Here is a 22,112-nt window from a genome sequence, read left to right as displayed (position 1 = left end):
TATTTTGCTCAAACATCAAAGCAACAATGAAGTGTGTCACTGATCTTATGTAGATGAGGCCTAAAAAAGCAAATAAACTGAGATACCTTGGAACCATTTCCAGCCCCGTCTTCCCCTGAACTGCTGTGTAAATACAGCTCTCTCAATATACTAAATACGGCATATAAAGTTAAAGACAAAACATAAATAAGCGGTTTAGATTAGATTAGTAGTAGAGAAGCAGAAACCAACCAGTTCAAAATTCATTCAAATTAACATTTTAATCATCAATCAATACAATAAGTTCAACCAACAATAAACAAGCATCACTGGTCAAAATGGAGATTACACATTTGAAAAGTTTAAAAAAGTTTGAATTTGACAGCTAAAGCTATTCAATAGCTCTGCTCTTGGAGAGATATTCGACAATGGTAAAACATTTTCATTTTTCAGCATGCGCACCTGCCTCTGGGATGGAGTTATCATCACTGGCTCTATGTTTTTTTCCCCCCGAGTTTTCATATATAAGAGAAAACAGGGGGGAAAAAATCATCTCTGAAAGAGCAAAACCTGTGACACAACCACTTGTCTATACTGATTCATGTGAGTATAGTTTCTCAGAGTGGCCTGCTCTGATGTTTCCAAGTGGGGGCATATGCATATTGATGTTTTTACCAGTCAGTATGAGGTTAGACTTGTTTCTAGGGATGGGTGACCATATCTTATAAAAAAATAATTCAGTTTGAAAGAATCCCTGAACAATCTAGAGTCTCAATAAAACTGCAGGAGGTGCCACAGGGTGTGAGGAATGTCGTGGCTCAGCATTGTTCGCACATGTCCCTGCATCAGAGTGTGTGTCCTCAAATGTGTGTGTGTGTCACGCCACACTCTGCCTGTTGCTGTCTAAGCTGCGCGTCGACCCGTCAGAACAGTGTCGTGAGAAGTCCAGAAAGATGCCGTTGTGCTCCGGCTCCGAGTCCAAAGACTCCAGGATGTTGTCCATCATGATCTCCGAACTGGATGAAGGACTGGGACCGGAGCTTGTGTCATGAGCCAGCACTCTGGAGGACGCTGGCGAGTCTGACACCAGCGAACCTATGCAGTGTATGTCCTCACCTGGGGAAGGATCTGGGAAGATGGAGGGGGAGTGATGCTGCGGCTGGAGAGCGAGGGGACCTGTGGGACTGTCAGCGTCTCTGGGCCGGAGGTCCTGACTGGAGGTCACAGTGTCTGTCCAGAGGAAAGCAGTTTTATAGTTAAAGGAATGAATGATTAAATATGATCACAACTCTCTGGGTCCCTTATTGATTAGCTGCCTGTTTTTAGTCTTTCCTGTAGAGAGTAGGCTACAGTAACATTTACTGTCAGTATTTAATACATTTAAATGTGACTTCTTTCACACTAAATGTCCAATTTTTTCAGATGCTTAAAGATACAAAAAACAGTTTTTAAGATGCAAAAGAGTGTGATTTAAAGGTCAGGGATTCAGCACCAAAACACATAACATACTCTGGAAGATTGATACCTCCAGAAAGAATAGCAAGAATTGCAATCTTGGAATTTGCCATTGTTAAAGATTTGTTGTGTTTTTTTCCAACAGTGTGGCCGTACCTGAAAGTTCAGCAGAGGCTGTGGAAGCTGGAGAGTGGTCAGCGAGGCTGGATGTGCTGGTGTCGCTGGTGTTGTTGATAGCAGTGGTCGTGGTTTCAGCCACAGAGCTGCTGCTCTCTTCTAAGCAGGAAGTCATCTCAGACACTGAGTGTCGCCTGATGCCCGCGCCACCTCCTGTGGAGGCATCAACGTCATACTCCACCACAGGGGTCAGCATGGGAATATTGTAGCTCTTAGAGCGTACCACTGGGTTCTTGGCGACGGGGGAGTTGCCTGGTTTGGCGGGCCAGGAGCGATGCAAGCGCTTTTCTGGAGAGAGAAGACTGTTTTAGAATTTTGATTACTTTATAATTAAAAACATGCATGAAAACACAGAGTACAAAGAACACATACACACTTAAAGGATCATGGCACTTTTATCCTTTAAAAGCACATCCATTGTACATTATCTTTGCACACATACACACTCACACACCTAATAGGCAGGAGGAGTAGTGCAAATTGGAAGAGCCATCTCTGGAATATAGCCCATGAGTCCCGAGGTAGGGAGAGACCACCTTCTGGATGAGAGACTCCAGACGAAGGTAGTCATCTGTTACACCTTTGGATTCATGGACTCCCTGCATCAGACACACAAACACACACACAAACACTAGATCACGTTAGCCAGTAATTGCTGCTTGTTGGCCTGTGGTAATGGAAACTTTAAAAGCCATAAACACATTTCCGGGAAGGGGGGAAAAGTAAGAGTTCAATTTGGCTTTCTGTGATTTTATCAAACCCTTAGCCACTAACTCAAAGGTATCTGAAAAGTTTGCTGAATTTCAAGATTATTTAAAACATAATGGGGCGACAGCTGCCAATAAGAGACAGAATGCTTTTGTACCCCCGGCCAGAAGACAACATGACTTAAACAGCTGAGAGTGTTGAGTGAATTTGGTCCCAATCTTAAGACCTGTATAAACACGTATAAACACGTATAAACATACTGAGATAAGAAAAACATCAACAGCATTGCTCATTTTAGACAGAGAGCAACACACAAAACAAACCCATGCACCTGGTTTAATGTAGATGGGATTTCTGTGAGGAAAGTGAACACTGGATGTAAATTGATTAATGTAAACCACTGCAAAGAATGTAAACTTTGAATTGGCATTGTTGGAATAAACTTTACGGCAAGCAAAATAAGTTGTTGCCTTGTAACAGCTAACACGAGTGGCTGTCCAGTTTTGCGTATTAAGTTAGAAAGATGACGTTACATCAGAAGTGTGCGTTTATCTGAAAATGATGCACATCCTCAGACTAAACAGAGCTTGACTGGGTTTCTCTGTCTATTTGTTTCATTTGTTGCGAGAAGATTGGCAGTACCCAGTGGAAACAGAGGAAGTCAGCTAAATTAAGCAAAACTATAGTTTTGGGTCTTGGTCAAGTCTTAAACCTGCATTCATTGTGCAACAAACTGCACACACAGCTGACACATTATCACCTTATAAAGTTGATCTGACAGTTACTTATTTACACATCCAGCAGACATGGATCAGGATTATTCTGGGGTCTGGGGGTTGAAGCAGCTTTAAAGGCGTGAGAATGGGCTCGGTTTGGTGTCAATTCAGAACACGAGTAAGAGAAATCTCAGGACACTGTTGCATCCGCTATCTGAGCACTATCACAACCAATTTCTTTAATGGGAATAAAGTGGACATTTCTGCCCGTAAAAGGAAGCTTGCAAGTTTGCACACATCCCGCTTTACCCTCTCTGCATTTGTAGAGCCCTCATTGCCCTGTTTATTGGTTCTTCTTGTTTCATGGGGCCCATGTAATTATTTCTGCACTGTCGCCAGGGAACACAGGCATTACAGCTTTCATCTCTGCAGTGAGGCTCAAACCCACTGCACACTTGATGTTAGTGTGTGTTTAAGTAGATCAGTGGCAAACAAATTACCCTCATAATCAATAAGGCACTGTTTTATGAACTCATGAAAAATAATAAACAAGAACTTTTCTGTTTGAAAGGTTCTTTTTTTTTTCTGTCAAGTGAAAGCTGCCATTTCCTGATGGCATATTCGGTTCTAGTACAGTGGCGTAATGCTCTGCGTGACTTTAGACCATTTAAAAACATAAAACAATTTTTCTCCCTTTTTAAAGTTGGATTTGGTTTGTCGCTTCAGCAATTTCGATGACAAAATGTTCACGCTGAGGGTTGTGACACATATGGACCAAGACCTCACTCCAAAGGCTTCAAATAACAAGAGAGAGATCAATCAATTTCGGTACTCTGAATCATTGAGTTCATGCATAAAAACCACAGCACAGAAACAAACCACATAAATAGACCAGACTTCGGTGAACTGGCGTCACAAAATGAAAGGGAAATTACTAACAGATGAAACAACTTCAACCTCTTGTCTTAGCTGCCCTGATTTCCTGTCTGCTTTCTATATCTTCGTCTTTACCTATTTTTCTGTTCCTCTTTCTCTGCTTTGTGTAGATTTGATCTTCCTTGTGGGCGAACAAAAACAGACCTATTGAAATTACTCTGCAGCTGTACATATCCTGTTTCCTTTTCTTGTGTCAGTTTTGTTCTCCATACTTTCCTCTCTCTTGCTGTCTTGCTGTCCCTCTGTCTGCGTAGGGAAGCAGCAGGTTTGGGGCAGTGAGTCACTACAATGATGTCCAAAGTAACCCACAGAGAAGCAGCCTCACAGACTCATAGTTCATACTCCCGGACACTTGAGAGCACATTTAATCCACTCGTATTCACTCCCTGACTCACATCTTACCTCTGACCCATAAATGTCTAACTTAACAATATGAAAGGTATAAAAGGTGGAAGATTAGGTGAAAGATTAGAACAGTTTTACTGTTAGCTGGTGAGTCAAAAGCATCTTTGATAGGTGCCTCCAGTCCTCAATGCACAGTAGAGACTGCCACTCTTAACTTAGCCAAAGATTGCTAACTAATGCTAACTAAAAAAAAAGTCACGCTACATAGTCCCTGAAAGGTTAATCAACAAAAGTCACAAAACAAAACAGGTTCTTCACGGAACATTGAAATCCTTTCTTACATTAGTCAGTGGCTTAGAAGTTCTTGTAAAAAGTTTAGTCTTTGCTTTCAAAGCTGGAAGAAGATGTTTAGTTAAATGTTTAGATATTACATGACATTTGTTCGAAGAATCTAATTTCTCCAAGGTTTAACTACACCTGCATATTTGTGAATAATCCTATATATGCAATAAGAAAAATCCATGGACAATGTTGTTCCTTTATTTTCATTTCTTTCTGCCCTTTGCAGCCTGTTGTTCCCGGTTGGAAAACACTGCCTTGATGCACTCAAGAGGAGAGGTAAAATTATAAATGTATCGTCAAGTACTACAATATGGATGTGAACAATGAATGCAGGAGATAAATAAAACTGGTGTTTTTGTGAAATGGGCAGCCTCATAACTTGAAAATCCGGTATGTGTTGTCTGCATGAAAAGTAGAGAAAGACCATAGTCAAATGATAAGTAAACAGCTCTTTTCCTGTTCCCACAGGCCGTGAACATAATGGACAATTAACTATGTGCAGCCACAAGTCACTGCACACTGGATAAATAACTAACTAACCAAATAAATCTGGTTCAGCTAAAAATAAAAAACATAAATGTTTAAAGGTATAACACTTTGAACTCTAAAGGTCAGGCTTCTTACTTTGGGGCGATATCAGCTGCCTACTGTTTTTAAATGTTTACGAACATCAAGACAATAAATAAATACATTTTAATTCACAATACATATACATACAAAATGATGTTTTTGCTAATGAGGTCTAAAATTCTCATTAGTCTCATTCAGACCCAGGGCTCAGAAGGCACTGAGTGGTCATGGGAAGATTATTGTGCTGCTTTTTCACACTGAGATTACTTCCTGTGAGATCCCTTTGCAAGAAAAAAAACCCTCTACAGCTCTCTGCACCCTTTGCTCCTCTTTCCCCATCTGTTGTTATTTACCCTCTCCCCTCACCCTACATCAGCCATGGATGTTTGTCTGTGCAAGCCACGTGAGAGAGACAGCATGAGACATAGTAAGACAAAAAGGGTGAAAAAGAAAGGAAAAGATAAAGGTATTATGTATGTGCGTACCTGTAGTATTAGCAGCATCTGTATTATAGAAGGAGGAACTCTGGCTCGGGGTCGAGACAGAGCCTCGTCCAGTTTCAGGTTGAGGGTGATGATGTTCCTGAAGTGCAGCAGAGCCAACTGACGCACCGACGGCTCCTTTCCCTGAGGACACATACACACACACACACACGTGTCAACACACAGTTTTATAAGGAGAATATTAGCATGTGAGCGTGTGCGTACCTGTACAGGATAGAAGATGGCCAGCAGCATGGACAGAACATCACAGAAGAAGAAGTCCCATGTGTCGGCCAAGGAGTCCAGCAACTTCTGACCTATAACACACAAGCAGAAAGACAAACAACCAATCAGGAGTGAACCCCAAAGTCAAAGAAGTTACAGTGACGAAGACTGTGCTGCACATGCAGTCAACAAGAGTTAATGTGCTACAATGTTTACTACTACAACTTTAGAAACTTGTTATCTGAGAACTTCATATGATTTGTTATTTGTGCCGTGTAGTTCGTTTGTGTACTGCTGCTGTGACACGCAAATTATAAAGTATCTATCTATTACGGCCGAGGTTGTTGGTGTTCTGAATTTGATGCAAATCTTACACGTCTGTAATTTTGAACATGACAGAGACTGTGATTTGTAAATAAAAAATCTGATGCAAATTACAGGCCATATTTGGCCAAATGTTTGTCCCATGTGAGCTGGCATCTTGTGTTTCCTGTGTTTTTATGAAGTACAGTATTAGAGACAGATTTAGTAGCATTTCAGATACAAATTAGATTTTCTTTCACTCTGACTTGCATGCCTGTGTGTGTGCAGGTGTGTACTGCAAAGAAATGTCCTTCACAAAGAGTGATGGTGGGGAGGCATGTTCTCACAGTTCAAACTAATAGTTCAAGGGTTAACTTAGCATCTGACATTTTAGTCAATTATTTCTTTTCCAGACTAAGATAAAAAAAACATTTACATTTGTGTTTCATTGGAATGACTCACTGGCACTGAGAACATTCCTCACCAAAGCCAGGAGGCACTGTTAGATAACCATGTGAAGCAGAGCAAACAAATGAAGGCTCTTAATAGTTTTAGTGTCGCTTCTGTCAAGTTGTTTTACCTAGGAATTTTCCACCTCCTTTCTCTCAAATAGGATTTTTTTATTAATTAGAATAATTCTTATTAATGCATTCTTAAAGGTTAATCAAATTACTTCTATGTGAGATGGCAAATTATTTAACTTGTTTTTTAACAACTTACATTTTCTTCCATCTTGTTAATATGTATTTATATCCAAACCACAACCCGTACTTGTTACAACCTATTTATACTTAATTTTATTTAATGTTTGTCTAATTGATCCTGTGTTGCTCTTCCTATGGTTTCTTCCATTTTTTCCCCATTAAGAGGTTGTTTTGTTAGGGTTTTGCCTTATCTCAATCGAGGGTTGAAGGACAGGGGATGTTGTATGCTGTATAGATTGTAAAGCTGAGGCAAATTTGTGATTTAGGCTAAATAAATAAAACGACTTTAGCTAGGCTAGCTCTGCCGCTCTAGAAAAAGTAATGTCAGCCTATCTGTCAGCTAGACCATCACTTTGGTCTAGATTTAAATATCTCAACAATTAACGGAAGGATCGCCATGAAATGTTTACAGGCATCCATGTCCCTTTTGGGTGAATGAATTGTAAAAAACTTTGGAGATCACCTGACTTTTCATCTAGCTCCATTATGAGGTCAAAAGTTCACTTTGTCCAACATTTTGGAATCAGCTGTGTTTAGTGCTAATTAGCAAACACTGGCATGCTGACACACCAAACCATGATGGTAAACATTATACCTGCTAAACATTAGCATAACGTTGTCATTGTGCGCAAATTATACAGTCTGCTCCTCCTCCTTTCCCTGAATGTGTATGCATAAAGTATGTTGTGTTAACATTTATTTGTGTGTGTTTGTGTGTACCTTCATAGAAGCGGATCTTGTCTCTGAGTATGACCATGCCTTTAGTGAGCAGCTGGTTCTGAAGGTACTCGGTGAAGAAGGAGCCCAGTTCCGTCTTCAGCAGCTGCCTGCAAAAAAACATGAGTGCATATGAGTATATGCGGACACAGACATACCACACCCCATCAGTAATACCTCCTAAACATGAACCAAAACCAATTAGTTCTCACGCACTGGAGCGCTGCAGTGTTAAACCAGCAACAGACTCAGGAAATGAGAAAAGATGTTTCACACTGAAATCAAAGGCTACAGCAACATCTGAACAGTTCAATAACAGGATTTTCCACTGACGAACTGTTAAACCTGATAAACACAGGTACAGATTAGTCTGACAGCTTGCTTGCTGTTATTACAGGAAGAGAAAATGTGACCTTTAATCTCTGTGGGACACAAATTATTACTGGGCAAACAGTGTATGTCTGGACACATAAAAATCTTTGATTTTACAAAGCTTGTTGGCCTAAATACATAAATGGTCATGACCACTGCTGTGTTTCTGCAATGTAATGTGATGCTTTTATGTTTAATTTTAGATTACTTGACAGCTTGAGTCTATTCCGGGAAGATCAACCATCACTGTTGCAACAAATAATGTGTGTGCATGTATGTGTATACTGTATACAGTGTGTGTGCATGTAAAGTATTGTATGTGTGTGCAGTGTAATATTTACAATACATGGAGTCGGTTTTGACAACCCTGTCAAAACTGCTCTCAACTACACCGTATTAAACACAGCAGTGACCCCTCTGAGACCTCGACCAGTCATTTCCCCTTTTAAACAACTTTAAGGTATTTCTGATTCAGCAGACAGTACACAGCCAAGAACAGCAGGAGCGAAAAACATTACCCATTATGCTACTGAGAGTGAAGCAGCAACAATAGCAGTTGCTGGGCATGTGTTAATGTTTTAGTAAAGACTAACTTTAGCATTCTGAAGCTGCCATTATGTGTATGTGAGTGTCTCTGCCGGCACGCTAAAGCAAGGGAAGGTGGGAAATTACAGAAGAAAGCACTATAATTTAGTCTGTTCCTAAAATACAAACCAGCTCAAGCTCAACATTCAGCATGCTTGTATGAAAGTCAGTAAGAGAGAGAGAAAAACAGACAAATTAAAACACTAAGAGACAGACGGATAAAGAGACTGCTAACCTGACACCTTCATTCAGAGTGTAGAGTTCGTTTTCCCCCAGATCCTTCTTCTGGAAAACTGATATTACTGCGTTGTGGATGCTAAGAAGAAACCAGTGTGTGTTTAGCAGACACATATTCACAAAGCTATAATATAAAAGATTCTCATTCCTTCAAACTTGAGATATACTGGTGATCATATGTGTCATATCAGTCACAAACAAAAAGCAATGGAGAAGGTCTCAGATCTAATGTTCCATATATTATTTTTACTAAAGTATCACCGGCTGTCAAGGTTGATCAGCTTGAGCATTTGCTGTTAATGATTTGGGTCATAAAAAATAAAAATCATAAAAAATGTTTAATCCTGATCCTTACTTAGGGTTAACAGCAAACCCCCAAGCAGGCTCAAGGCTCACATACAAACACCCATACATACATGAATGCAAACACATACAGATGCTACACCTCAGGGAGTCTGCTGGTACTCCAAATACAGCAGAGAAAAAGAAACACAAAATAAAAGCATCTGTGAGGCAGAATAAGATGAAAAGAGGGGTGAGGGATGGACGGAGATGAAAAGAAATTGTGATGGACCCCGAGGGAAGAGAGACAGAGAGAGCTGATGCTTATGTGCATGCATGTGTGTTTGCGCGTAAAGGTTCGTATTCATAACATGAATAATGGCACCAACAGAGCTTTCTGCTTGTGGTGTTTGTTCAACTGCCAAAGTAAGAAGGGACTCACACTCACATTTTCACATTCAGTCATATATGAAAAGTAAACTCACACTTCAGACTGATTAAGAATATACACATCAATCTCTCACACTCTAACCTGTTCCAGGTGGCGTTGGCCCCGGCCCTCCTATGCTGGGTCCCTCTGTCCTTGCTGCACTCCTCTGCCAATCCTCCAGTTGTTCCTCCCTTATCCCCCCCCCCTCCTCCAGGGGTTTTTGCCTGTGAGAGGTCAGTCAGACTGGAGGACGAGCTGCTGCCCAATCTCAGCTTGCTGTGAAGACTCCTTGAAATCCAAAAGACAGAAATAGAGAAATCATAATAGTCCACTTTCCACATATGCTAGTGGAAATGCAAAGAAAGTACATAGAGCATCAGAGTCATCCAAAGACAATAAAAGTAGTTTGTTTTCACCTCAAAAGCTATATGTTGTTGTTGATGAAAGTACAGTGGACATGGTTTGAGAAACTGAATCTCACTCAAAAATGTTCTATTGCAGGATGTGTTATCTTGATGTCTGTGGTCTATGGTATGTTAATAATCAAGGCACCACACTGAACAGATAAAATACAAAACAACACCTGCTGAAACTCAAAATCAGCAGAAAATCTGAAGAGAAAAGGTACAACTGTGAGGTGTTGTGCACAAACACAACTGTAACTCTTTCTGATTTTAAGGGCTTACATCCTTAGCATTTACTGATGAGTGATTACTTTTTATTAACTATCTGTTAATGTTTACACAGGCTGATATATTATTATACCGCTTTGGAAACATACAGTAGACAAGTAGAGACAAATAGGAAGAGCGATCGGGAGTAGAGTAAAGTCAGTGTGTGCTCACGCATGCTCTTATGTGTCTATCAAGGTTTAGACGTTGGAAGTAAGGATATACTGTATTTGGGAAGGGGAAAATGAGGATATTTTGGCCTGTCCTCTCACCTTGAAGAAGAAGATATACTTTATTAATCCCGCAAGGGGAAATTCAATGTTTTCACTCTGTTATTATTTTTAGTATTAAACACACAGGTCCGAGACACACGCACAAACACAACCCATAGCAACACACGGAGAGATGTCAGAGTGAGGGGGCTGCCACTCTGTGCGGCACCCGGAGCAGTTAGGGGTTCAGGTGCTTGCTCAAGGCCACCTTCAGCAGTGCCCAGGAGGTGAACTGGCGCCTCTCCAGCTACCAGTCCGCACTCCACAACTCTGGTCCGAGCTAGATTTGGACCATCGACCCTCCGGTTCCCAGACTAATGCTTACGGACTGAGCTACTGCCGCCCCAAGACAAGCTGGAAAGGTTAGAATTGTTGGTTTTTAGTTTTACTTTTTAGGATGTGGGTTTGGTTTAGGAATGTAGTAGTGATGGTTAAGATTAGTGGATTAGTCAGTGTCCTAAAAGTAAAGAAGAGGAGCAAAGTACAAAAGTGCAGTGTTATTGTATATGTGTATTTATGTTATATACTGTATACATGCAGGCAAGTATAAATATGCAAACTGCAATATCTTTATATCTCTTTATCTCTCTTATTATTACTGTTGCATTGTCTCGACTGTCCAAAGAATGAAATACTTTCACAAAAATTCAAACAACCAAACCAGCTATTTCTGTAATACAACATATCTCCCTCCACACACAGACATACCTGCACAGTATGTACTTACTCTAGTAACTGAAAAGGTACCACATATCCCCACTCCATGAGTGTGTGTGTCACTCTGGACAGAGCAACAGGTGGATGTAAGAAAGGATGAATTTCCTAGAGGAGAAAGGGTGTCTCTGTCCTCATGGGTCTCTATCCCAGTCTTTCACATGCCCATTTTTTAATAATTATTTCTTGTTTCATTTCTCTCCCTTTCCATTCTCCCTCTAATTCTGACTTGTTTCTATTCTTCATTACCCTCCTCTCTCTCTCTCTCACTTTCCCACTGTGCCAGTCGGTGACCATGTGACCCTGTGAGCTTTTGTGCCAGGCGAACAAAGGAACTCTTTGAGGTTCAAGAGGTGCCAAGGGGGAGGGGAAGGATTTAAAGGTGACACACATTTTAATTCCTCCTTCTCTCTGTCGGTCTGTCTGTCTGTGTGGGGCCAAGGACAGATTGAAGTTGTGTTTGATTTATTATCAGATGTTAGCCCAATTTGCTAATCACTGTTCAATATATGTTTATCACGCTGATTTGCTGATATTTGCTTTTTACTGTCATCTGCTGTGGAATTATTTACTTTCCCTCTTTGTTTCAATACATTTTTAATGCCCAATGAACATTGTTCACATGGACGGAATTAAACTGAATTGAATTTAAATTAATTTACACACAAAGAGCAGAAGAAAGAGAAGAAGAAGTGGCTAAGAGGAAGATAGAAAGTGGCGAGGGAAAATCAAAGCCATGTAAAAGAATATGGCAGGGAAGAGGAGAGAAGGTGTGTGCGTGCATGTGTGTGTTGTAGGTCCTTCTGTCAACCTGGATCTTAGTTCAGCGCCACATAAATAGGTCAGTGTGAGAAACAGGAGCCCTGGGCTCAGACACACACACACTCACAAGGAAACTCTCTCTCTCACACACACACGCTTTTTGTGTCAAAGTGAGGATGAGTTTCCAAAATTCTCTCAGAAAAGGTGCAGTGTTGTACCTTGTGCTACTGAATCTACAGACACTTCAGTCAAAAGTTTTCTCCTAAATAATGGAAACAGAAGCAGAAGATACAGAGTAAACCCTGAGTTGCAAACCGTGTCTAGGGACGATCCCTCTGCTGATGGAAAAAGTGATATATGGCTTTATTTATGTAAATTAAAGGGACGCTGATGTAGCCCAGAAGATAGATACTTTTTTTGTTTTTGGCTCTGAAACAACAGGAAGGAGTTGAGAGACAAAATGCTGTGGTCTAATTACTAAACAAAGGAGGATAAGGGGGGATGTTTGTATGAATGAAAGAATGAATGAGGTCATTCAGGAATGTGTGTGGGTATACGCGTGTGTTCTTCACTTTTATCTACATTTGTGTGTCCCAAAGGATAGGGACAAAGAGGGAAAAAGGAAGAGAAAAAGTAATAGAGCTGCAGTGAACTCTGCATAGTGAATAAGAGGGGCTTGCTGAAGTGTGTGTGTATGTGCGTGCGTGCCCTTACCTCCTAAACGACCCATCTCGTTCCATGCTAGCCCTGACAGACCGCTGCGACCTACTGACTGCCCTGCAACCACCCCAAGTGAATCAGCATCTGAGAAAGGAAACAAGCAGAATCACTGGTAGAGAACATCATCCGACTTCAAACAAAATTGTCACCAGGCTGAAAGCAACACAGTCTAGAGCTGAAATGATTAATCACGTAGTTCGTTGTCAACTATTAAATTAATCGGCAACTGTTTTGATAATCCATTAATTGGTTTAAGTAATTTTCTAAGAATAAAAAAGTCAAAATTTTCTGATTATAGCTTCTTAAAGGTGAATATTTCCTGGTTTCTTTATCCTCTATGACAGTGTACTGCTAACAAGACATAGTACTCTAATCAAATTACAGAAAAGTGGTTGAGAAGGACATCTGATCCTACCACGAACTCAAATACCCCTACTCACACACACACACACAGATAGAAGGACAAATATATCAGGCAGGTTTTAGTACAGGATAAAGCTGAGGCTTCCTCATGACCTATATCCCTGCCTTAACCAAAACAACACTTCTGATCTTTATTTTCTGTGCTCCACAGCTTTGTAATGACATTTAATAAAATAAAAGTGTCAGTGAATTACTTTACAGTTACAGTGATGGTTTTTAGACTTTTGGTTGCAAAGCATGCATGTAAAGTTATATAGCTCAAAGCTTAACTTTATTGAATCAGTTTTACTGTCAAATGCATTGTACGTGGTGTTTAGGTATGAGGGCCCTGGTGTGGTCATGATCAGGGTAATCACTGTCTGTTTAGATAAATAAACTGTAATGTGGTTGTCTGCTTGGCTAATGACTCTCCAGAGGTACAGGCTTTACTTCCTGGAAATTATATGTGTTGCTACCAATATAAACCATGACCTGCTGTTGCTTGGCAGCCAAAGTTAAATGGATTACCTAGTCTATCCTTCAATATATATTTATTTTATTTTTATTATCTAGTAATTTATCTGTGAAGCACACTTGCGTTGACCGATGTACTTGACATAAATTTACTTGACCTCACAACATGAAACTGATTTTAACCTTCTATAAGAACCAGGACTTTTTTAAAGTTAATGAAATACGTTTGTCTAGGTGGATGTCTGTGGCCTTGATCCTGGTGTCTGTCTCTGACCAAGTCTTTCTTATGCCACACTTCAGTGCGCTTTAATGCCTTGCTTAAGGGCTTTTAAACTTTAGATATGTGGATTGTGCTTATGGGAGCTTCAGAGTGTTTCTCCATCAGACTATGGACAGATTTTCATGAGAGGTCCAGCGAATGAAACCAGCGAGCCTCCTCCTCCCCCCACCTCTCTCTCAGACAGTTTACATTGTAAGTAGATATCATAAACTACACTGCTGAAAATGAACACCCATAATCGGCTTCAACTGGAAAACACAACACACACAAAGACACACACACACACACGCACACACACCATTCTGCAGACTGGAAGCGCAACAGGGAAATTACCACATTGCACCAGACAAGTGCTAAAGAAACTGTTTGCTCTGTCTTGTAGCAGGTTTTCTGCTCTACAAGACTGTGACAGAAAACCAAACCACAAGTTGGACGTCCTGCTGTACAAATCATTGGTGTCTATTTACAGCAGTTCTCGAGGCTACCTCATGTCTACCTGAGGGCAACTAATGTGCAATACAACACTTTCAATTTTAAAGCGCACAGAAATCCTGGCGTAGGCCTATGGTATGTTACATATGTAAGTAAGTTATTTTAGGCAATAATATTTTGCTATTGATTCTTCTATCAGTAGAAAACTTATGAGGACATTTGCTTTTCTCAAGTTACTGAGTTGATCGATTTTCATTCAGCATACTCACTTTTTCAGAAGCCTTCCTGTCCTGTTAATAGCAAGTGTCTTCTATGTTAAAATCCAGCAAGAAAGCCAAAAATAACTCCTGTAAATCCGTGAAGGCTGGAGGTCTACGCGGTGGCAAAGTAGTCCACCGTCACAGCTCTTCAGCTCAAATGACAGAGCGCGCGAGGGCTGAGAACATTCTCCTGAAAAGATATGGGGACTTGACCCCGCGTGAGCTGCGAGCTGTCAGCGCGGTTTCCACGGCTCTCCGCAACTCTCCGTGCGCGAGAGAGGGAGGAAGTGAGAAGCATGAAGCTGTATGTGTAAGAGAGAGAGAGACAAAATGAGGGGGGGGGTGCGTACGTTTGTGCGCTGGAGTCGATGGGTGAGATAGTAAGCTATGGAAAGTGTTTGTGGTTTAGTGTGTGGGGAGTGTAGGCTATATGATAATAGGCTACACATAACAGTTGAACAGATATTTAAAAAGCAAAGAATAAAGAGAGAATTTTTTTTTTTTATCCATGTGTTATTCTACTACTGCTATGAATATTCTATCTACTATGAACATTATGTCTAATGCAAGTGGACTAAATGCAACTAGGTACAATATTGAGGTAGCCTACTTGATGGGTTTTTTGGCATTTAGCTTTATTTTGACAGTACAGTAGAGAGAGACAGGGAAGGTAATATTTCCATTTTATGCTACTTTCAGTGGCAGATCTGGAAAACTTTGCCTGGGGTAGCAGTAGGTTTTGGCAGGGTGTTTTTGGAGGGTGATGTGTGGGAAAAATACATAGCCTACCGCTTCTGTGGGTAAATGACAAAAGTAAATAGCCAATAATTATAGTGAGTGAAACTGTCTGTTACTGCACTGGGAATGTATACAAAGAAAATGAAAACATTCACTATCATAACATCCAGCTAGATTTGTGGCTACGATCAAATCAATAAAAAGGAGTGAGGCTTAGATTATGGCTAAAATATTCCCAGCCTGTATGTGTGTAGACTCAGGTGCTCACATTAACAGATGGATGTTAGAGATACAGATAGGCTGCTTTTAAATATATTTATTCAATTCAAATAAAAATCTGTTGTCATTAACACTGCTGTTGTACTGATATACTTTCCACCAGAACTTTACCATAACCACTTAAGTCATTGCTACTGACTGAAACAAAGGGTTCACCAAAATGATTACAGTTTATGTTGAAGAGGACATGGATGTCTGCAACAAATTTCATGGCAATCCGTCTGACAGTTGTCGATACATTTCACTTGAAGCCAAAACTTGCTTAAAAGAAAGAAAGAAAGAAAGAATGTGTCTCCTGCCTCAACATGACTTTTTAGTGCAGATTGGAGGCAGCTTTGTCAGCAGGTTGAAAACATTGGGCGTCTCTGTTGTCAGCAGATTTGACTCCCATCATGTTTAATTCATAGTGAAACAATTCATAGCCAAACCCATACAACAGCAGCCCACTCAATACACTGGTCATTACACTGAGTGCCTTTACTGCTGACAGAAAAGGCCACTCAGCAGCTACACAGGCTTCTGTGTGTGTTTGTGTGTGTTTTCTCACTTAAGAGCCAATTTGCATTTACTGCAAACAGTATCTAATGTACAGATCCCAGTATTAACCACAGAGCCAACTGTGTTCCATCAGACAAATTGCACTCTGTCTGCAGAGACCGCATAAATATGCAACTGTACTCCTCTGTTACTGCATCTCACACACACACACACACACACACACACACACACACAGAAGCCTGTGTAGCTGCTGTGTGTGTGTGTTTATATCACTTCAGAGACATGACAGATATTTATTGATTTCCTTTAGAGATACCCTGACCCCAAACTACTACTTGCCTAACCCTTACACTAACCTTAACCTAAACCTAACACTAAACTTAAAATGTCTTCACCCTAAAATGTAATGATTTACGTTATGGGGACTTGTGTTTTGTTCCCAAAAGAAAGGCGGCTCTCCACAATGTGATCGTGTAAACAGATTTATATCTCCATAACATGAGTAAAACATGTCCACACACACTACACTGTCCCTCCCAATTTAATAAGGATCAGGTTTATAATAACAAAGTCTACTGGTCAAGGCCAGATTGTATCGTAAAAGTTGTCAGGACTATAAAACAACCACACACACACACACACACACACACACACACACACACACGCACCTGGAAAAATACAACTCGCCCAGAGTTCACTAATCACAGAACATTATATAAGCAGAGTGTAACTAATGTCTCTGCCTGTGCACATACACACAAATATTCAGGGCATACAGGACAAACTTGGAATTCCCTCTGTAAACTGAACACACCATCATCTTGAACATGTGTCATTTAATTTGTAATTTATTCAATGATAGTTTTTTGAAACCAATTTTGTGGTGAGATACTTTAATATTATGCCTTTTATTAATTGTTGGAATTGTACTCTTTGGATATAGTCCATTCCTAGCTATAATTTTAAGAGCACAAGGTTGAAAGGTTAGGTCCGAAAGTGTAAAAGACACTTGAATTCTGATTTCCACAGTATAGAGGCAGCAACACTGCTTTTCTGTTTCTCTTTCACAACCTCTTTCCTATATAGTTTATGGCTGGCAATTTGCACTACAGCACACTTTGAAGTTGATTTCAACAAGGAAACTCTGTAGGTTCAAAAACCACAAAACATGCTGTAAGAATGTGCAAGCTCTTACATGATAATATGGCATTCATTCTGTTTATTTCCTGAAGAGAAAAGCTTTTTTTCAGTGTAATATTGTTAGATAATCCAACGTGGGCGTTTGAGGTCATTCTAAAAAAGTTGCAATAGTTCCTTATTAAGTGTGAAACCTGTAAGCTCATATGAGGATGAGTTGTTCTCAGTCTCCCTGGTTTTGCTTTTCATTTCCTCTCCTACGCATACACCTCTCACTCTCTAAATACTTCAGCTTCAGAAGATTTCACGTGGTGAGGGGCTTCCACTTCCTGGTTCCTAGTTTTATAATGTTTTACAAGTGAAATGCCATGTCTTTTTCATGACATTACACACAACTGAAAATATTGGATGTTACTACACCTGAATTCTCCATTTCATCTCAAATATTGAAGTTGTTCAAGTACCTGATTCTCTGACTAATAAATTCTCTACTGATGGAGCAGGTAGAGGTTTAGTGCGTTGCTCAATGGCAGTGGCAGGACAAAGTGTTCCTAAATTGGCGACCTATTGGTTGCTGGACTGGACCTCAGTCTATTTAAAAACACACACAAACTCACATTAGGCTGACACAAACAAACACACACACACACACAGGGGACATGAACACACACGGTCGCGACCACATGTGGACAGGAAAAGCACATAAAGCAAAGGTGGGCATGCACTTTTACCAAAAATTTACTGAAATACTCATGTACACAATCAAATGCACACACACTCTCAACACAGACAAACTGGTGCGCCATTTAAAACTCGGTGCCATGTAAATCTGGGCTGTGCAAACAAACAAGGGGAGAAAAGCTGCTCTCACGCCAAAGGAAACAGCAGCAGGAAATTGTACTGACTCCACTCAGGAGACCACATCACCCAGCGTAAACTAGCAGCCTCTGCTTACACAAGTACACGATTACACTAAACATAGCAAGGCTGCAACATCATCACTACTGCATAGGGGAAGGGTTGGATTTTCTTTCAAATTGGTCCAATTTCGCAAACATCCAGGTCATTTTTTCATTCTTTTTTTTGTTTTACGTTTTAGAAGGGTGTGTTATGTCAGTATCTAAACCAAATTAAAGTGATCCAACACCATTTAACCAAATATTTTCACAATAAAATGCACTTAAAATAAAAGATAATTTTACTCCCACAATCTTCATCTCAGCTCTTTCAGAACCTCAAAATATTTCTGTAATTCATCTGATTCTTCTTATCTCCACCTTTGTGCCCATAGATGTGCAGCAGATTATGACTTTTACCTCGATTCACCAACTCAGTGATAAAGAAAGAGTTTTAAAAAAAGTTTTGTCAGATCAACTTGATTGAGAAACTGAGATTACAAAAAGAGGTCAAACAATAGCCCAGCCTTCCTTCCTTCCTTAAACCACCACAGGTGCTGCAAAGGAACCAAAGTCAGTACTAACCTGTATTTACCCAGACCACAAGTCTGCATAAGTGTTCCACTTCAGTAGCATCCTGGTCCACACTGGTCACCGTCTGGCTGCAGTTAAAGGTTAAAGGCTTCAAGGGCAGCTGACGGTAGTTGGAAAGCAACTAATACATTAATGAGTAAGACAAAAAAAAGAGGAGTATCTGTTTACTTTGGATGACACACATTTTAAATATCAAATTATATCAAAACTGTACATGATTTCCATGACTCTTATGAAACATATGGGAATTGGGTATAGAAGCCACTGATTACATTTTAGGGGCATATAGGATTGATCATTTTAAAACTATACAAACTATTAGAGACAGATTACACACACACATATATACATACAGAGTCCATATGGAAACCTACTCAGCTAAAAAGGTTATCTATTACGTATTTATCAATGTTTATATATATATATATATTTTTTTTTTCTTTTTTTTTTTAGAACAATCAGTGGTTTGTCCCACCATTGCAATAACAACCAGTTCAGACTGCCTGTGTGTGTCTGCTCCTCTCTGCCACTGTTTAGACACAACAGAGAACTATGTGGAATAAGGATGTAATTTAAAAAACCCAACAACAAACAGCAGTGATATCATTTCTAATAATTATGTTGTATTGGCAGATTTTAATAGTTCATCAGGGGAACTGACACTCCAGGTGAACAGTGGGGAGAAGGGCAGAGAAACCAAAAGGATTGGCAAGCACACATATTTAATTTATCACAATCAGTATCAAGTACTGTGCTTCCACCACCTGTGTGTCCCCATACAATGACAATTTCAGAACCAGTCTGCCCAGTCCGAGACTGGGAAGTTCAGGTGGTGGCATGAGACAAAAAAGTAGAGGAAAGTGAGGTCGTGGAAAGAGAGGGAAAGCATCATTTGTCCTTTCACATTGGACAGAGGTCAAACTGGACGCTACATTGACTCTCTATCGCATCTCAAGGCACAAGTGGTATTGCAACACAGACACACACACTGGGGCTAGCGGGTTAACATGCTAACTTCAACAGATATTTCTGCAACACATCACAAAGATGTCTTTGACAATATGTCAGAGCTGTTACTTCTTTGCATTCTATTGATCATGTCAGTTCATTTTTTTATGTTTTACAGAAAAATGTTGGTCAAATCTTACACATTGTACCTTTTAAACAGTGATATAAATAATCTGATAAAGATCAGGTCATTCCATTCCTCTGCTGACTTAGAGAAGGTCATCCGTGCCTTTCTCTTCTCAAGACTTGATTATTCCAATGCTCTGCATTGTTGTATTGTATATACTGGTATTAGTAAGGGAAAGATTCATAGACTGCAACTCATTTAAAATGCTGCAGCCAGGCTTCTAACTCGCACTAAGAGGAGTGACCACATCACACCAATTCTTGCTGCCATTCACTGGTTACCTGTGAGTTTTAGATTTTAAGATTTTACTACTTGTTTTTTAAAGCCCTGAACGGTCAGGCTCCTGCTTGCAACTGTGATTTGATAACTCCCTACAAGCTGGATCTTCCGACAGGGCTCTACCAAAGTCTCGTCTTGTCACTAAAGGTGAGCAGGCTTTTGCTGTTTGGGCCCCTCAGCTGTGGAACTCCCTGCCATCTCATGCAGGCAAACTCACTGGCCTCTTTTAAATCTCTTCTTAAGTCTCATTTTTATGGAATGGTGTTTTTATAAACATTGTATTATTGCTGTTGTTGTTGTATTATTTATTGTTGATTATCAATTACTTTTATTTTAAGTATTTAAGTTTGTTTCTACTGCATAGAACCTTGTAACTTGGTTTTGAAAAGTGCTATACAAATAATTATTATTGTATATCATTGTCAAATTTATTCTACATTTCTGTTTACTTTACTGAAAAGGAAGTCATTTAATCTGCTGTTGCTTTTATTTGCTCTGTCATCCAACATTGTGAGAAAGTCTGAAAACCATTAACTGCTTCAAGACCACTTCCTGTTTTGTGCTGTAAAACTGCAGGGTCTCCAATGTTTGACCTGGTTGCACTGTGTAAAAACTAACGATGCTCATGCTGACTTGTTACCTGTGGTCCCCATGGTACACCTGCTACTCAGATAGGTCACATCATAAACAGTTATATTTTAACAAAAGCTTGCTTGTCATAAGAAAAGTGCATAAAATAACTACTTAGATACACAAGAATATGGAACACAATCCTTGTGTTTAGTGCTAATTAACAAAATGTTTAGCATCCCAACATGCTAAACAGACCTGCATAAGATCAGCATTGTAAGAATGTTAGCATGCTGGCATTTCCATTTAGTATAGCTTAACCCAACCGCTATCATGGCTGTAGACTTGTTGTATGGGGGGCTTTTTTCTTCAGTTAACACTTACTACATAAAAAAGCTTGTCGTTTCAGTGTGATTCTTACCGTTTAATATTTGTTCAGTAGACCATTTGACAGAATTAGAGTGTTGTGGCGGTTGACTGGTGATTACTGGTGACAACATGCAGTTTCAGGTTGTGTCATTGTTGCAACACACGTCTCCGGCCTACAGTGTGGAATCCGCTAAAGGATACCAATCTTCTCAGCCAGTGTTTTATGTTTCTATGGTAATTCAAAACGTACTCCAAAAGTAATGTGACTTACTAATGCTAATATGCTGTACATGTGGCAACTGGGCTCAAGTCAGTTACAAAGACATTTTAAAACATGAATAGGAGGCAAAAGATCCAACTCAAGGCTTATAATTTTCTGCCTTTTTTGAAATTTTCTGAATGTCATATTCACTCATTCTTTACATACAGAAATGGAAACCATGAAATGGTTTGTACAGCTTATTTGTGTTACATAAACTGAAGCACAGAACTAGCTTTTCTTTCCCTCTGCAGTCTGTACATTTGTCCCTTTCTCCCACACAATGACATCTGAAGACCCCCCCCCCCCCCATCTTTCTCAGAATCCCTCACCACCATTTCTCGCCCCTCCGTCTTTCATTTCATTCTGCCATAGAAAAAAAAAGGCCACTATCATGTAAGTCTACAAATTGGTCACGACAGAAGGATGAATAGATGGAGGCGACACATACTGTGCACACACATAAAAAATATTTAAGCTGATTTTTTTTTAGATTCATTTGCATCCTGTTTATTCATTCATCTCTGCTCTCCTCTTTAACTTAAAAAACAATAACTTTTTTAATTCCCACATTCATGTGGTTTCAACAGCAATCTTACATGTCAATGAATAGACCACTGCTGATTTCTTCTTTGTCTTCAATGCTCCATTAAGTGCTCAGCAGTGCTTGGACTGACTGCTGTTACTTAGTTATTCACCTCTGATTCTGGTGTAAGCAAGATCATTCTTGTCCTTGGACCACAGTGTAAGCTAACTGCCAAAATTCCCCAGTCAAACAGGACCCCTAAATGTTTGCAGTTGTCCTG

General features: G+C 39.9%; 1 protein-coding gene across 4 annotated transcripts; it reads right to left on the bottom strand.

Annotated features, from left to right (window-relative positions):
• Positions 1 to 241: 241 nt before the first annotated feature.
• On the bottom strand, positions 242 to 14,848 carry LOC119917946 (proline-rich protein 5-like). Of its 4 annotated transcripts, none has more exons than XM_038738392.1 (10): positions 14,562 to 14,848; positions 12,699 to 12,788; positions 9,668 to 9,862; positions 8,852 to 8,932; positions 7,663 to 7,769; positions 5,936 to 6,027; positions 5,714 to 5,854; positions 2,066 to 2,210; positions 1,591 to 1,899; positions 242 to 1,209 (listed from the first exon to the last, which is right to left on the bottom strand). In XM_038738392.1, exons 2-10 carry the CDS (start codon positions 12,722 to 12,724, stop codon positions 857 to 859), a joined length of 1,449 nt encoding a protein of 482 aa, XP_038594320.1. In that variant the 5' UTR covers positions 12,725 to 12,788; positions 14,562 to 14,848; the 3' UTR covers positions 242 to 856. The 4 variants fall into 4 exon arrangements, with proteins under 4 accessions (XP_038594320.1, XP_038594322.1, XP_038594319.1 ...); XM_038738394.1 differs by having other exon boundaries at positions 9,668 to 9,853; positions 14,562 to 14,847; XM_038738391.1 differs by lacking the exons at positions 12,699 to 12,788; positions 14,562 to 14,848 and adding an exon at positions 11,236 to 11,401 and having other exon boundaries at positions 9,668 to 9,853.
• Positions 14,849 to 22,112: the final 7,264 nt, after the last annotated feature.

Source organism: Micropterus salmoides, unplaced genomic scaffold (assembly GCF_014851395.1).
Source record: "Micropterus salmoides isolate LMB-PRFRI ecotype aquatic unplaced genomic scaffold, ASM1485139v1 Ms_hic_scaffold_23, whole genome shotgun sequence".
Lineage (NCBI taxonomy): Eukaryota > Metazoa > Chordata > Actinopteri > Centrarchiformes > Centrarchidae > Micropterus > Micropterus salmoides.
The sequence above is the reverse complement of the archived record's forward strand: the minus strand, read 5'-3'. Positions and strand labels throughout refer to the sequence as shown.

Coding starts and splice junctions, on each gene's coding strand:
- LOC119917946 (XM_038738391.1), bottom strand. CDS start 11,273: ATGGAGTGGGGATATGTGGTACCTTTTCAGTTACTAGA. Junction 8,933..9,667: donor GCCAACGCCACCTGGAACAG/GTTAGAGTGTGA, acceptor GTTTCTTCTTAG/CATCCACAACGCAGTAATAT. Junction 2,211..5,713: donor AGATGCTGCTAATACTACAG/GTACGCACATAC, acceptor TGTCTGATGCAG/GGAGTCCATGAATCCAAAGG.